Source organism: Hipposideros armiger, unplaced genomic scaffold (genome assembly GCF_001890085.2).
Source record: "Hipposideros armiger isolate ML-2016 unplaced genomic scaffold, ASM189008v1 scaffold_247, whole genome shotgun sequence".
Taxonomy (NCBI): Eukaryota; Metazoa; Chordata; class Mammalia; order Chiroptera; family Hipposideridae; genus Hipposideros; species Hipposideros armiger.
The window spans coordinates 487,460-505,437 of NW_017731597.1; the positions used below are offsets into that span (position 1 = coordinate 487,460).

General features: G+C 41.7%; 1 protein-coding gene across 3 annotated transcripts in view; it reads right to left on the minus strand.

The window, feature by feature from the left end:
- The window catches only part of SPAG17 (sperm associated antigen 17), a 173,573-nt gene that overhangs the window by 101,244 nt on the left and 54,351 nt on the right, over positions 1 to 17,978 (minus strand). For all 3 annotated transcript variants that reach the window (XM_019655832.1, XM_019655831.1, XM_019655830.1), the window contains exons 5-10: positions 12,608 to 12,791; positions 11,093 to 11,287; positions 9,207 to 9,388; positions 4,900 to 5,061; positions 3,668 to 3,740; positions 3,344 to 3,456 (exon numbers count right to left, since the gene is read on the minus strand). In XM_019655832.1, the coding sequence (XP_019511377.1) occupies positions 3,344 to 3,456; positions 3,668 to 3,740; positions 4,900 to 5,061; positions 9,207 to 9,388; positions 11,093 to 11,287; positions 12,608 to 12,791 (909 nt within the window). The remainder of the gene's footprint in view (positions 1 to 3,343; positions 3,457 to 3,667; positions 3,741 to 4,899; positions 5,062 to 9,206; positions 9,389 to 11,092; positions 11,288 to 12,607; positions 12,792 to 17,978) is intronic.

Here is a 17,978-nt window from a genome sequence, read left to right on the forward strand (position 1 = left end):
TGGATTCCACTGAAGAATGAATTAGTTGGAAGTTGAGCTGAAATTCCAACAGGGATAAAATTGAAAGAAAATTTAAAAGATATGGAGGAAACCCCAGACACTGCAATATCCATCTAATAGTAACTAGGATAAATCAACAAGATAAATAACTTATTTGAAGACATAATTTAATTCAACAAACACATACTCAGTGTCTACTGTGGGTTAGGTGTGGTTCCTGGTGCCAAGCATACAGCAATGACCAAGGTTAGACTAAGTCCCTGCTTGCATGGAACTTATAGTCTAGTGAGAGGAGGGAGGTAAGACATAAAGCAAATAAATATATTTTTAAGAGAGTAGTTACTGATAAGAAAATAAAACAAGGTGATGTGGCAGAGAACGCTGTGTGTTGTGGGCCTTCTTTAGATCAGGTCACCAGAGAAAGCCCATTTAAGGAATGCCACATCCACTGGGGCCTGAAGGACAAGGAGTATCACTCAAGCAGGCATGTGGGAGCAAAACTTTCTAGGAAGAGAAGTTGGAGTGAAAAGCTAAGTAGTTTTTGAAGTAGGAATTAAGTAGTGTATTTGAGGAACAATCAGAAGGCCTATGTAGACGACAAATAGTCAGTACGTGTTGGGGGAAGAGGTGAGGCTGGGAGTAGGAAAGATACTACTCAGAGCCATATTTTTAGTGTCTTTAAGGAATTTTTACTCAGGATGTGATTGGAAAGCAGGTTGTTATAATCCTTTAGATCATGACAACGATAAAATAAACAAAGTCAGACATAGACATAGTCTGTGTTACCAGCTATAAAGAGAAAATTCTAATAGCTGCCAGAAAGAAAAACAGGTTACCTACAAAAGAAAACATACAAGACTGACATAAGACTTCTCATCAGCAACCTTAGAAGGAAGAAAACAAAGCAAAATGTCATCAACATATTTTCCCACTCAGACTGACTAGATTCAAAAGTGATTTCAGCCACTTACTACTTGGATAGGTTACTTAACCTTTTTATGCCTCAGTTTCCTTATCTGTAAAGTAGGATATAAAGATAGTTCCTGCCTCAGAGGGTTGCTCTAGGGATTAAGTGATTTAATTATCAACAAACTCTTTTCAAATACATATAGAACACTCCCAAGAATAGCCCATGTGCACCAAGTCAGACAGAAATTCTAGGAAATTAAAATATTTTTAACATGCAGACCATCTTTACTAGCCACAATGCAACAAAATTAGAAATTGACACTAAACAGTAGGAATAAAAATAAAAGATTTAGAATTGAATACATTAAACGCATCAGGATGTAGCCAAAGAAATACTTAGAAGGAAGTGTACAGCCTTAAATAAAGCAAAATAGACTAAAGTAAACCAAGTAAATAAAGTAAACCATTAAAATGAACCCAAAGGAAGTAGAAAGGAAATAATAAAGATAAATGAAAAAAGTAATACAATATAAAGTATAAAAGGAGTTGATCAATGAAACAAAATGCCAGTTCTTTGACAAGACCAATACAATCGATACACCATTGACAAAAACATGGGCAGAGGACCTGAATAAACATTTTTCCAAAGAGAATATACAGATGGCTAACAGACGTATGAAAAGATGCTCAATGTCACTAGTTATTAGGGAAATGCAAATCAAAACCACATGAGATACTACCTCACACCTGTCAGAATGGCTATCATCAATAAATCAAGAAACAACAAGTTCTGGCGAGGATGTGGAGAAAGGGGAACCCTCGTGCACTGTTGGTGGGATTGCAAATTGGTGCAGCCACTATGGAAATCAGTATGGAGGTTCCTCAAAAAATTAAAAACAGAACTACCATATGACCCAGCAATTGCACTCCTGGGTATTTCTCTAAAGAAATCCAAAACATTATTTTGAAAAGATACATGCACCCTATGTTCATTGCAACATTATTTATAATAGCCAAGATATGGGAGGAATCTAAGGGTCCATCGATAGATGGCTGGATAAAGAAGAGGTAGTACATATATACAATGGAATATTACTCAGCCATAACAAAGAATGAAATCTTGTCATTTGCAACAATATAGATGGACCTAGAGGGTATTATGCTAAGTGAGATGAGTCAGACAGAGAAAGACAAATACCATATGATTTCACTTATATGTGGAAACCTAAAAAACAAAATAAATGAACAAACACAACAGAAACAAGCTCATAGATACAAAAAACAAATTGACAGTGGCTTACAGGAGGAGTATTGGGGGCTGGGTGAAAAAGGGGAAGGGATTCAGAAGCACATATTGATAGTTACCAAATAGTCACCAGTATGTAAAGTATAGCATAAGGAATATAGTCAGTAATATTGTAATAACTATGTTCGGTGTCAGATGGGAACTAGACTTATTGGGGTGATCACTTCATAAGGTGTATAAATGTCTAATCACTGTGTTGTACATCTGACACTAATATAATGTTGTATGTCAACTGTAATTGGAAAACAAATTAATTCAAAATGAAAAATAAAAAAAGGAGAGAGCACAAATAAATAACATCAGTCATAGAAAATGAACACAACCGGATGCAGAGGTAATTTCAAAATGCATATAAATGAATAAAGGAGTGAAGTATATTGAAAAATATTGAAAACACACATAAAATGAACATTCTTATAAAAAATATTGAGGACTGAAATTGGCCGCAGAAATAGAAAAATCCGATTAAATCTGCAAGTATAAAAGAAATTGTTAAGGTCATTAAAGACCATTAACTACTCCATCCATCTGTCCAACCCCTCTTCCTCTTCCATTAACACGCCGCCAGGCAGGTAATTTTAAGGACATGTCTATGAGGATGTCAGGGAATCTTACATAACTGTCCCCTTTCTTTTGCTCTGGAACTATTACATTGTTTTCTACAGCTGAAACTAATAATAAATGAATACATAAGTAAATAAATAAATAAGGCAATAAAAGGGAAAATAAATTAATTAATTTAAAAATAAAAGAAAGGGGGTAGAAGCTAATTATCTAAGCAAACTTGAGCTTTATCTAAAATGTTCTAGCACTGGCTGAGTGGCTCAGTTGATTAAGAGCTTGCTCAAGAGTGTGAACTCTGAGCAACAGGGTCACCAGTTCAATTCCCGGCCCAAGCTGAGCTGCCGCTGAGCTGCCAACAGGTAGCAGGATGGTTCAGTTAGAAATAAAAATTAAAAAAATAATAAAATAAAATAAAATGTTCTAATCTTTGCACAGGAGAATGCATTTGGGTATTACATATGAAATTTTAACATAGTTTTTTTAAAAAACGAAAGCAGAGAGAGATGAGGTGACTGACTCGAGGCTGCCCACCTGGGACAGAAGCCTCCGAGGGCATCCACCTACCTGTTCCAGCATACAGTGCAGCATCAGGGGCACAGAGACGAATTCTTCTGGAATCTGATTCAGCAAATCATTGTAATACCTCATGTCCACTTCAGTGGTGATGACGAAAGGTGCTGTAAAACAGACAAAGCATCACAGCTCAATTAAGATGTGTTCTTTATGTCTTCCATCAGAATTTCATCCATCAATTCATACTGTGACCATGCACTCATATGTGTAAGATGTGCAGGGGAGGAGGGGTGGCTGAAAGCATCACAGTGGGCGGCCATCACCCCTTAAAACACCAGCTTGTGGCGACAGTCCAGCAGCAGGTTTCATACATGCCTGATGGTGGTACTTGCAGTTCTTCATTATGTGCTTTCTTCTTCCCAGCGACTGGAGCAACAGATTGTGGAGCCTAGAAGAAGGAGAATTGAAAAACAACTGAGATATCCAGCAGAGAAGCACTTTCCTCAGATGCTGGTCTGATGGGCTCCGACTGGATTCTGAGATTGTACAATTATGTTCACACCACAAAATCATTTGCTGGTATTATTAATAGGCTCAAACTGAAGGGTTTTGTCTGAGGAAGGAGAGCAGTTAATGGGTACAGACACTATGCAGTGTTTCCTGACAGGGCTCACGGAGCACTTGCAGGAATGTGATGAGGAGACGCTGCACTGAGGGTCAAAACGGCTTCCGTCCCTGGGTGACTCAGAATCATGCCATTCCCCCTTTTAGAGTCCTTCAGTGATTCCCAATCATCTTCAGGATACGACCCAAGCTCTTTTAACTCAGCACCAAAGGACGTTCTGGCACCCACCTCGCCAGCTTTGGTTCATGTTGGTCCACGTTGCCCGTAGGGCATGAGAGCAGCGACCTACACTGCAGTCTGGGCTCATGTCCTAATACTTCCTTTCTTTACCTCCATGCCTGTGTATACCTTGCCCCTTTCTCCAGAACATCATTCTGCCCCGTTCCCCTAGGCAATTTATACTCAGCCTTAGGGCATCACTTGCCCTCACAGTTTTCCTGACGCCTGTCTCTCCTTCCTACTCCTCTCCAGGTCAGGTCAGGTACCATGTTTTATCGCTTCTACTGCAGTCTCACCTGACTGTTTCCACAGCACTCATCATGCTATGCTGAAACCGCTGCTGGCTTCACTGCTGTCCCCTTTGAAAGTCAACCTCAATGAGGATGGGATGAGTCTTTTTCATTGCTGCACTGCCAGGACCTGGCATTGTACTAGCACATGTAGGTGCTAAACAAGTATCATGATTAACTTACTGGTGTCCCTCCTGTATCAGAGGCTATATTGCACAGTGGGCTGAAAATGGTGTGGCACCTCTGCATGGGGCAGGTAGCTGGGAAGCCCCTAAAGCCCCCACCACATAGGTGCCCTTTAATACTATCCCTGGGGGCCTTTCCTTGATCCCTCCCTCACCTATCAAATCCCATAAAGCAATATTGCTACAAGTATTTATGCAATTTTTTTTCCTCATATGTTTTATAAACATGAAAATTAAGTTGTCCAGTTAGTCCTTCAGACCACTAAAGACATCCGAGCACGTACCTACCTCAGATATCAACGTGGCTTCTAAGATAGGTTTCTCACTAGCCACTTGTGGGACATTAATGAGCTGCATGCTTTTCAAATAATGCTCGTGCTGCCTTTTCCAATCCAGACTGTCATACATCAAACAGGCAATATTTTCAAAAATGTCAGTGCCCAATTCCAGCTACAAGTGAGAGAATTCGTGACAATTAGGTATTGGTTTTGTATTGTTGGGATCAGGTATATGGTTTGTATCTCCCTTAACAGCAAACCAATCACTTTTCACAGGCAAGCACTTCCCCCAAACCATCCCAGCCATGGTGACTGAGTTTTCATTTATTGAACTCTTCTTGTCCACCTCCTTTTGGAGGGCCTTACGGCTGCCTCATACTGTAAAAGCCTACTTATTGCTTCAACTAAGTGAAAAGCAGTCTATTCATTAGTTGCATGGTGTGGCCTGTTTCTAGGTATCTCAATTCCTAAAACAACACATTGGGGTTAGGGAATTCCAATATCCTCAGCACAAGACAAGCTATGGATGATTTCCTGCTTGGCTGTGCAAGAAGCACAATAGAAAAGACCCACTCAGCTTAACATCATCCATTCAAGTACGCTGCAGTATGCGTGCAGTCGGTATTTCTTTCTTTCCTCCCCTCCTCTCTTCTTTCCTTTCACCTGTGCTACCTTAAGAGAGAAAGAAACCCTAAGAAATTCCAACAGACTACTGCCTCTAGAATACCCACAAGTTTCATAATCTGGGAGGCAAGAGCTATACCAGATACCTCCATTACCTGGGTTTTATTTCCAGAAGTAGAAAGGCGCTGTTTTTACTAGGTCTGCCTGCTTAAAAGCAAAGGTGGACTAAACAGGCTCATCCTATGTCTGAGTTGAAGAGGTAAGTGGGAGTGACATAGCTGCTGGTGGGCCAGTGAATCTCAGCCTGGCAGAAGTCCAGGGACATGCCTGGCTCTGCCCATCTTCATAGTCCGGCTACCAGTCTGAGCATCATGTGCCCACTCTAAGACTGAGGGTTCTACAGTGAAGCTCCTTGCTGGTATTCTTTGCCCGAATTCTGGCACTAAAACATATTTTTGTTCGTTTGTTTGTAGTTATGAGAAATATAGTAAAACTGCTGCCCAATGGCCCCCTTAGCTTAACAAGTTAATTTATTTTTAAATCAAACAGGAAATCATATGCTAAATGCCAGCAAATCGTTTCAGCAACCGAGGTCTTAGCTTGAGATGACACAGATGTCTTACATGAGCAGTTAGCACTTCCTGATGGGCATTTATTTGATGGAAAGCTTTCATTACCTTGGTTCAGCAGAAATATGGCCTGCCTGTTTGCAGCCAAAGGTTCTGATGCTTTCCTTCTTCCAGGGAGGACCAGAGAGGAAGCAGATACCTTGGCTGGCTCCCGCCTTGGCTATGAAGCCATTATCAACTTACAGACGTAGCTGACAGTGTGACAACAAATCTACTTCTGGTAGATTACTTTATGTTTCTCACATGATCTTGAGTTTAAAACGAACTTTGATCTTCAATGTTAAGCCCAATGGCCTTTCCTTGTGGAGTCCAGCTCTATCACTGAACTGGTGCTCATGGCTCTCCGTCACCATCGTCCTCAGGGCTGGGCTGTTCCCTCACACCCTGTACCTGGTCAAGCCCTGCTTGGGCTCTAAGGGGCGGCTGCATCCAAATGCAGCCCAAGCCCTGGCACAAAGACGATGTCCAGCAAATACTTGAAACTGACCAATAGATTAGTGTGTCCAGTTGGCAGCACAACCCTAGGGCCCCTAAGTAGCTCCTTAGACCGGGAGTGTTTGCACTCCTGACCTCACGGCCCCATCAGACACCCTAGATGTCCATCTTCTATGTCTGAAGTCAGGAATGTTCTACCAGAAATAGCACTGCAACTAAATGGATACTATTCTTTCAGCATAAAATACATTTTCTGAACATTGTCATTTACACTCTCCAACTCTATATTTTTAAAAAGGAAACTACAGCCACACTAAAAATGGAGAGATTAAAATCTTCTAATGAACAGAAAATCATGGACAAGGGAGTAGAAAGCTGGGAGTGGAGCTGGGTCTGTGACTGTGTGCCCTGGAGTTCCCAAACATTCTCTTCTTTGGGTTCAATACTTAAGTCAGACACCTTGCCAAGAGCAAGAATAAATATTAGCTTTTAGAATCAATTTAGCTCTTCTCAGCTTCATCTGAGGGGTAAATAAGACACATAGAAGGAAGCCCTAGATGGAGCAGGAATGAAAGCTACTTGGTTTGGGGTTGCCCTAGGTGACTCTTTTTATTGCCTCCTCTGAATTATGGTTTAGGAATTATATGGCTGCCATCTCCTATGCTCCACTGAATTGAAAACGTGCACGAATTCTTCACAGGGTATGCAGCCAGAACTTGGCCCAAATGAGAGGAGAACTGTTTCCCCAAATCAGAAATTTGTGGATGTGGGTGTCTGTTAAGCATAGATTTTATTTTTTTGTGAGAAGAGCTGGTCTACTGGAGAGAAAGAGCAGAACGCTAGCTTTGAGGTGGGATCCTAGGGAAACAGCCTCTTCAAACCTCTCTCCCACTTGTTGGGTGTGATCCAGACCAATGAAATAGGATGGAATATTCTCAGTGCAACATCACTTGGGATGCCAATCTGGTTGGCATAGGGAAACATACTGACCCAATTTTACATAAAGCCTTGAAGGGCAGATGGCGGTGGCTTCGTTTCAGAGAATTTAGGTTTAGGAGGCAGAAGGCTAATTAAAAGACAAAGCAGGAAAGATGAAGATATCCAGATGAAGGGGTGGAAGGAAGCAAAGTAAAGGGACTAGGAGTAACCAGTTTTGCCTAGAACAAGCTCTCCTCTCAGCCACAGCTTCTCTTCATTCGGCTGAATTTTCCACATATAGGACCAAGCTAATGTTTATTCTTACTGATTAATTCTTACTGTTGGCCAGGTACAGACCTAAGTGTTCTGTTTCTACACAGTGCCAGTTAATGCCTTTGTTGACAGTCTTTGTCACTCACCCTGATTTATGCAGTGCTACTTATTTAAATCCTGTCCATCCTTGGAGATTCAAGTCTGGGCCTCCCTCAGCATTTCCACTTTCTTCACCAAGTGCACATCTATCTCAAGGTTGCAGAATCAGGGACTCTCATAGTGAGAAAGGTCCACGCTCCAACCCACGGCCATGGGCAGCGTACCCTGTAACTCCGAAACTGTTCTAGGCTTTGATCTCATTCTCCTTTCAGTCAATTTTTTCTCTTGGCAGCGATCCTCAGTCACTGTCCACAGCCAGCCATCCCCCCTCCCCACTCCCTGGCTCTGCTCAGCTTCCTACAGAACTCTCACTTCACGTGGCCCTTCCCAGGACCAGACTTTCAGTTCAGCTCCCTGGATGCTGAAATGTACTTCCCTGCAGGGGATGCAACACTCCTAGGGCTCCTGTTTGTTGGGATAGAGGATCAACTAGAAAGAGTCCTGAGAGGTTTTTTTGTAACAGCGACGCTTGGGTATCTTCCCCAGCATCCGTGATAAGGAGTCACTAAACACCCTCATGTATTAAAAACACCAGGGCACACAATCACAGCTACATAAGGCCTAGCACCTTTCCCAGCATTCTACTCTCTTGTCCACATTTACTACTTTTCAAAGCATCCCATTTCTTCTTTTTCTGAATGGATAAGAAATGTAGAGTGTGCTCTCCCTAAAGGAGCACTCCCATGTATAGCACCCTGGACGCTGCTTCCGTTTCATGGTTTTGGTCTTGCCTCTTGCAAACACCTCAACAGCAGGGTCCACAAATGCTCTCAGGAAATGCCTGCTGATGTCTGGGCTGGGGTCAAGCCTTCCTGCTCAGACAGACCTCTTTGGCCAAATGTATTAAAAATACAAGTGTGGCAATAAAAGTGTGGGCCTAGAAGAAATGTTTACAACTGATATATACAAAAAGAAAGACAATGTAATTCAACAGGCTGTAAAACTTACTGTTTTCACAATTAATTTATGTTGAGACTCTACTGCCTAGAACATTAAGCTATGAAACAAGGCCACATGTCACCAAATAAAAGAATTACCATCCTTTATCTTCACCTACATCTTATTCTTTGTCATTAATTCATGTATGTAAAGCTACAGAACTAGGCTATAACCATTACTGGGCATTCCACGGTATCTTTGTCTTGAATATAAGGGAGCCTAACACAAAAGTTTACCCATAGTCTGTGATCAATAAACACCTGTGGAATGAATGAATGTGGGAAATGGAACAGAGCATCACACATTCAGACCGTGCGCTCTCATTATTGTGTGTACTAACCAGCAACTCGCCGTCTGACCAGTCGGAAGGGAAGTTCTGTGCTTTGACCGTGTATTCAAGCCGAGCAACATCAAAGAGATTTGTTTCAGGTTTCTCATTATTCAGGATTGGTTCCAAGTATTTCCAGAACATGTCAAGTTCTTTTATGGCATTCTCTTTCCTCAATTTTTCAGCTTCTATATCTAATAATAGAAACATGCTTACAGCATAAAATTGGTGCTGAATTTCTTCCCATTTTCAGTGGACATGGCAAGTGTTATGCATTGCAAGATATCTTACACAGTACCAGAAAATGCAAATAAAGAAGTATAATTGTGAGAAGATTTTGAACCTTGATGATTATACAATTATAAAATCAGAGGATTTTACTTCTGAAATTGGTATTAAATATGCATGTATCCCACCCCCTTCATTTTACAGTGGAGGCCCAGAAAGATTATGATTAGGTCACACATTTTGGGGGCTAAATATGATTCACAGTTCCATTACTCTTAGATTGCGGTCTATATAGAGGCAGTTTTTCTGCCCAATCAGCTTTTCACAATTTTAGTGTCTGCTTGCTGCACAGCTGATTAGAAATGCAGTTGACGTGGCTAAAAGACAACCTCTCACATGGCTAAAAGCAGACTGTATCAGTGATTTGTGCTTCAGTTAACTTTGGGTCACACTGAAATAGCTACTGGCTTCTCTGGGAATTTGAGCTCTGACCGTGAATAAGGACAGTTTTCCATCAAGTTACACCTGAAATTTTGAAATATTTGTGTATTACATCTATAACTCAACAGGTTCTACTACTCAGATCTCATTGTTCTATGTAAAGTCTTTGCCATGATTTTATTTTTATAAATTAACATTTTTTTATACTGAGACTATGAAGTTTATGCAGCATTTTTTCTCTGGCTTCAGTAATAAGTTACTTAATGTTACAACCATCCTTTCAGGTAGTAGTACCTGGGTTTGAATCTCAGCTCTTACATAGCAGCTGCCTCTAGGCTGAGGGTCCTTTTTGGTAAAATGGAAATAAAACACTTATGAGGGTGGTTGTGGAGGCTCCATGAATCAGCATATTAAAATCCTTAGCATTGAGGCTAGTCCCAGGGCATGTACCCAATATACGGCAGCTGTTATTATTATTATCAGTGGTAGCAATGTCTCACTTGGAACAGGAATTTGAAAAATGTAGTGTTACAGAAATTGGGATGTGGCTGTGGAAGCTACAAAACCCTGTGCAAATGACATTATTCATAAATAACAATAAAATTAACAGCGTATGGCTGAAAGAGCTTGGACTTCTAGGTCACACAGGCTTACACACCACATCCCAGTTCTGCCCCTAGAGTAGCATTCTGTCCCCATCTCACAGAGGTAGTCTAGCACATGCCCTTGGCTGATGACCTTGAGGCTGGATGGTAGTGTGGCTGGGACTTCACCCCACAACTTCCTAGTTTAAGGCCTGGAAGGTAAGGCACCTGCCTTCTCTGATTCATTACAATAAGCCAGGGGCAAAGCAGAGCAAGAATCCAAGGCTCTCATCTCCGTTGGGCCATCGGGTGACTGTGGCTTCTGGAAGAGCAGACCATCTACCATTCTTTAGGTAAAAGTCACAGATGAAATTTTTCTGAGAAATGGAGTCAGATAACCACGTCTTCTGACTGGCAGTCTATGTCCTCTGTGGCTACGCAGGGACATGAACACAGAATACGATTCTAATTTGTAAAATTTACAACACCTGGCGGGTGCAAGCAGAAAAAAATAGCGAATCCGTCTTGAAAGGATTTAATAACGGATGACTGCATGACCATGTTTTGGACAGAAAGCTGTATTTGTACTTTAAGGAGCGTGGGTGATATGGAAGGACCCAGTCAGTTGGGAAGCAGACGGCATACCTTCGGGTGGAAGGAACGCTTCCTGCTGCTGGCTGACTGCTGCCAGGTGCATCTGCAGAGGTTCATAGCGCTCGGAAGCTATTTTAATCACGCTGCTGATGGGAACGCCGAGCTCGGTCATGATGGCCAATAGCTGAGGGCTGGTGAAGCCCACGATGATAAAGTAATGTTGGGCGCCGTCATCTGGCTCATCGTCTGTTCCAAACACCATAAAGGGGAACTGCGTCATTTTCAAAGAGAACAGGTTGCAAGAGCCAGGCCAATGGCTGCACACACTATGCCTGTGTTTAGAATCCCTCTGACTTGCCGAGAGCAGTCCCGCCAATGTTAACTGGCTTTCATTACTGCCCTTTCAGTGAGAAGGCCGCGGCCATTTTACAAAATATTAAATCACTTTTGCAAATGAGACAGAGGCGTAATAGGGGCACAAGCATACGTGGGGCCTGTGGTCATGGAAAATGTGTGCTTGTTTTTTGTTTTTTTTTAAGTTAGGCTGTTTTTTTTCTCCCCTGCTTCTAATCTCTTTTGAGCAACATCTGGCTTTACTCTTGAATTACGAGTAGCTGCTGCTTTGTGGTATTTTATAAGTACAGGTGTTTACAGGAGAGGGAAATAGTGAATACGGACATGCTCCCCACCGAAGTATTCTGTGTATTTATTTCAATAGGTGTGAATGCTGCATATAGGTTAGGGAGCAACTATTGTGAGTAGACGGTATCTGAAAACATTCCACCCCACCAAACCCCTCTAAGATCAATTTAAAAACAGTACAACAGATGTACACACACTTTTAATTCCCAAGCAGTGATTTTTCTTCTATCATTAAAGAAATCAGTATTGGCATTGCCCATGGAATCCATATCAATCCTTGCTTCTAAGCTTCGTGTATTTATTTAGAGCAGAGATACAGAGGGGAGCCAAGTTGGTAAAGGATGAGAAGGCTTGCCATCTCATTTAAATAGCATGCAAATAATAACAGGTAGCTCCATTTGGGTTCATGGGAAGGTGGCAAAGAACTACTCGCTGCCTAATCAGAATCATTTTTATATCAATAATCTAAAATGAAAGAAAATTCCAGCTGCTGTAAGACAAACTGGGGGTGAGAGAAGTTGAGGTCAGGAAACCACGTGCTCTGCAGCAGCCCCAAACGACCTGTTCTACTCATGACAACTTTTTACTGGACCTTATCATTATGCTGACCTTTTAAAAGGCTTCCCACAAGACACTAAACTCCTGGGTGGCACAATAGGCTCCTTGTGTCAAACTTTATTTGCACTATGTAAATGTGGCCACCATTTAGACATGTGCTAAATAAATATCTGCTGAAAACATAAATGAATTGCAAATGGAAATAGTTTTCTACTAGGATGTCGCGGGCTGTATGTGATTTACGGTTTTATGACGAGTGAGAAAGCCGGGGAAGGGCGAGCATAGTTATTGGAATGATTTCTCAAGTTACTTGGCAGGCGAGGGGGCGAGAGGCGGGAGGCCATCACAGGAGGGGCACGTACTGACCGATGTAGAGTCTGGCGCCTTCGTCCTCCCCCCTCCGCTGCAGCTGCGTGGTCTTCTTCACCGTGGCGCTCACCTCAGACTGCTCCTTCCCCTTTCCTTTGGCTGCTTTGGCATTTGGGGCCTTTTCCATGGGAGATTTTGCTTTCCCTTTCTCCTTTTCTATCTTAAATCTGTCTTCTATCACCTGCAAAGAGAGAACACCTTTTCTCCGTATCTTTCAGTGAGCAAGCAGTGGCTTAGCTACTGTCAGGTGAAGTTGCTGCTTATTCCATTCAATTGCTTGTGGACTGGTCTATTCATTTTTCAAGCCTGGACAGTGGAGATCCCAGGCAGAGCCTAAGCTGCGATGAGGCATCTATGGGATGAGGCATCATCTATGAGGAGGCATTCATGGTCGGGTGGGTGTTAGGAGACTGTTCGCACCAACAGCCTTCTGGAAGGGAATTCATCCTGAAGGAGAGTCACGCATGGCCTAGGCAAGCCCTCAGCTGATGGGTGGCAGGGCACACAGAGTGTTCTGAGGACACTGTGAAGACGGGAGCTTAGATCCATGGGTAGCCTAACCCTGGGGAGTCTACGTCTGAGTCTTAGAGAGAGGCAGGGTTATAAACAAAACAAAACAAAACAAAACAAAACAAAACAAAACAAAACAAAACAAAACACCAGAAAGACCCGTTTCTCTAAAGCCTCCTTCATAAAGTTTGTCATAGTTGAGTGTACAGGCTATTTTCAAAGGTTAAAAGATGCTTTGGAGAACCTAGCACTAACAAATTATTTTTATTTTAATGCTACTTAAAAATGTGCAGACATCATTGGTAGTTGCTATTTGACACATTGAAATGAGGGATCGACAGAGCATCTTCCCACGCTGCCGGGGGCGGGGGGTGGGGGGGTTTCGATTGCCTAATGCCGTGTAAAGACCCAACTGCTGCACTATTTTCCTCGTTTCAAACAACTGCTGAAACCTCTGTACATTATTTCATAATGTAATTATGCTTTCAGTTCCCGTGTTATGAACACAAATAGGCTGTTTTCGCTGACAGGAAGCGGTAGTGCTGGGTCATAAGGTGGCCATACGGAAGGTCCAGAATACGCTTCTCTTATTTATTTTTTCTACATTTTCAACAGAATTGGAAACAAAAATAACTTCACAAATGATTATTGCAACATCTGGGACACTGTATTTTCCTGAGGTCATGAAATCAAACTTGAAAACCTCTGTTCTAAGACTTTAAAAGACAAGGAGAGTAGAAGGCGTGTTGCATTGGTGCCCAGCAAACAGAATGGGACAGAAGGAAACACAGTGTTTCCCTCCTCTTCTTGGGATCACAGGGACAGCAGGGCTGATCACAACCGAAATTCTAAAATAAACAACAAACTAGCAGAAACCTAGCTACGCAGTATGCTTTTCAGACATGGCCATCTTTAATGTGCTCTCACAAAGCAACCTGCAAGGTGGGTAATTTTATTCCCGTTGCAGAAATTAAGATGCCCAGCTTGCCCTCAGACACACAGGCTGGCTTTATGCAAACCCTGAATTCACTTTATTTCTGCGGTTGTCCTGCTGGTCTCTGATGACCTCTCACCCTCCTCCCCACGCCTGGCTGCCGGTCCTCTGGTCTTTCTTGGGGCTGAACAGGACTTGCTAGATGCTGCTTAGTGTCTTCAAAGTGTTTCCTCCATCAGCTACTCTTCCTGCTTCACGCCTTATATTCTCTCTCTCTCTCTCTCTCTCTCTCTCTCTCTCTCTCTCTCCCTCCCTCTCTCCCTCTCCCTCTCCCTCTCTCACTCTCTCCCTCCCTTCTGTTTCATTTCCTTTCCAAGGTCAAATTTGGCAGACTGGAGAAAAGCATCTTTTAAAGTAATTTCCATTAACTCTGAAGTGATCAATACTTACCTCCCTCCTTTTACAAAAGTATTTTTAAAAGACTTATAAATCTTGATTCACTTCTTTAAATAAATGTTTTAAATTATAAAAATAACCATTATTGAAAATTTTGGGGGGAAAAAACATGCAGAATGTACACAAATCACCATAATTCCACCATCCAGAGATGATGAGGAGAAGATATTTAATGCATTTTCTTGCAAATTATGTTTATGCATCATTTTTAGAGAATTATTATTGTCCTCTCTTACACGATTTAATGTTCTGCATTTTCCATTTAATGATGATGTCTCTCCAATTGTTAGAATTCAAGAAGTATGATATTGTAAAGAATTTCCCAGGTAGAGCAACTAACTATGGCCTTCCCTGGGGCAGACACTGTAGGTAGAAAATAGAAGCAAACAGAAGCGCCTGGGTTTGCCCAGGAGCCAGACCCAGGCAGAGAAGTCCCTGGCAGGTTTCTGAACACATTATGTGCCCCATCCAGTCCCCTCTGCTCTCCCACGGCTGACTCTGGGGGTCCACCTACTTTTCTGTTCCTCACTCCTCCCACCCTCCATATCTCAGCTGAACCAAGACAGTCCCATTGTCTCTCTGTTTCTAGACAATGATTGACTGCTTGGCCCCTAGAACGCTACTTTGGTCCAAAGGTGGAGCATCCTTTTCTACCAAGCCACAATCACACACACAAAAGACAAACAAACTCACAAACAAAAAAACACCTCCTATCTTCTTCCCTTTTCCTCTATTCTCTCACTTTCTGAAAAATCCCCTCCCTCTATGTCTTGGGACTTGGGAGGTGGGAGGGGGGGGCGCAATAAACCTGGTAAGCTGAGCATTCAGCAGAGCTTCCCCCACCCCCTAAACCATAAACTAAAAGTTGATCACACCAACTTCCTCTTTGGCCTTTTTTACTTCCGGATAACATGGCACGCATGTTCCTATCCTGTGGTCATCTGCTCACAACTTGAAGAACTCAGAGGTAACTCTTGCTGATTCAAGACAAAAATTTAGGAGGGGTATACCCAAAAGGCCCCTCTTTCCACCCCGTTTGGGGAACACATGTTCCCCGGCTTATGAAGGAAGAGTCAAATCCATGACAGAGTACATTTTATTTAAAATGTGGTGTGTACAGAAAGCATCTGGATGCCTGCCTCCTACTGTGAGAAGGCTTTGGGCAGGCTCGGAGATTTCTTAACCAGCTAAGCTACGTAGCAGATGTGGGGCTCTTGTCTTAGCAGCAACAATAAAAAAAAAAGTATTAGCATTTCACATACTCAGTTGAGTATCAAGTGATACCTACCTAGAATCCTTACTCTTGTTATTCTCACTTTTTAAAGGGAAAAATACAAATTCTCCCTCTGTGCAACAGGGCAACCTAGTTATTTGATACTTCAAATATCTTAGATTATCTTTTATGATGTTAAAATTCAAATACCTTGAAATACCTTCAAATACCTCGACAGGTATTCTTTCTATTCTTCTTCACAGTGACACGGAGGTAAAAGTCAGTGGAACAAATGGTACATAGCTAGACTTCATCTTAGAGTTAAAAGCACACCTACATATTTGTCTATAACTGTGTTTCTTGTGTTCTATAATAAGATTCCCACAATAATACTAGTAAGCACATAGATAACAAAACACGCTCAAGGAGGTTACGTGACTAAGTCACTCCATTATTATGTGGCTTATGAGAAACGAAGTCTGTCTTCTGAGTGCTATTCTGGTTCTTTTCCAAGCTGTCACTCTATCTCATCAACGACCTACTCTACTGGTCACAGATGATGAGAGGACAATAGGTGAGCTGCAAGAAATGTATGTTTGAGAGACAGCACATTCAACAATATTAAGCAGACTTAATTCATGAAACTCCTCCATCTACAATAAGCTAATGTGCTATTAAAATGCCCAAGATTTAACACAGTGATTTTCAGTTCACTTGAGCAGGGGGCCAATTTTTTTTTAATGGAGAATGGGATCTAACTCGTTCTAGAACCTACTTTGAAAACACAAGGTTATAGGAAAATTTTGGGTCCCAATTAACCCATTTATACAAACCTGTGCTAAGAAAATGATCTAAAATAAAGAATTCTGTACTATAAAGTTGTTCATCACAGCTTTATTATGAAAAAATATGGAAATAACTGATATGTTCAACAATAGAGAAATGGTTCAGAAAATTATGGTTGTCAATAGAACACCACACAAACCAATAAATTAATAGATATGGATGTTGTAGTAATGAGTAAAAATTATAATTTATTTTAATTAAAAAAACCTGGATTAAAAAATGTACAATGATTAAAGCTATGTAAATCCACAAAAGAAACAACTCCACAGAAAGAGAAAAGGAACATACCAAACTGTTAACATTAACTGTAATGAGGTTATGGCATTATGAACATTTTGCTTTTCCTTTTCTATATTTTATATTTATTCTTTCCTTTCTGCTCTCCTCCCTACTTCCCTGTCAAATAGAAAATAGAATGCAAGAGGTTGAGTTAAGGGCTTGCTTTTCCAGAGAGCTGCTGTGGTGTAGAAAACGTAAGCCTCGGAATGTATTAGGTTCACCTGACCAAACAATGGAATCTGTAGAATATCCTAGGGTGCCACACTGCCATCTTCAGGGTGCAATTCCTAACCCACAGAATCAATGCGGCCATGTCTGGGTGTGGTGGTGGTAAGGGGGTGGGTGGGTCTATGTGTATCTGATGTCTGTTTCCTGCGGGACCCTACGTGGTTCAGAGGCTCGAGCGCTGCATCAGCCAATGCTTTCCTACCATAACATCCTGAAGGGCAGAGAGAAGGCACATGGATGTTCAGAATCAGTTCAGAAAGTCTAGTTCGAAGAGATTTCCCCAGAAACCAGGTCTTTTCCGGGCAGAAGGGCAAGGCTGAAAATGAGAAGAGCGTTTCCTTGGGAACTGGTGGTGGGTTAGCTCAGTGGCCTTTGTCTTTGGTGAGCTGTCTTTTTGCCCTTGAGCTGTCCCCATATTTAACCTCAGGATGTTATACGCAGCATAGTTAGTGGAACCAGGTGGCTGCTGGTAGATCACTGGGCATAGCTTTTGCTCTTCCAGGGGAACATCTCTGGGCAGGTGCTCTATTGACTGTGAGCCAATAATGCCATTTTGAATAATTATTAGGTATGTACAGTGGTTAAGAATATGGTCTTTAGAGTCTGATAGTTTTGGATTTGAATCCAACCTCCATCTCTGAGTAGCTATTTAGCCTTGGGAAAATTCCTTTTCACATCCTCAGTTTCCCCATCTGCAAATTGGGAATAATACTCTGCACCCCATAAAGTTATTTAAAAGATTAAATGATATATAGCATGTGTAAAGAGCTTAGCACAGTGCCAGACAGTCAATAACAGTAGCTAATTATTATTATTAGCTGCTGTAACTATAGCTATTTGTATTCAAAAACATTGTTCAATTTTAAAGATATGTGTTTCTGTACATTTTTCCTGAAGTCTGC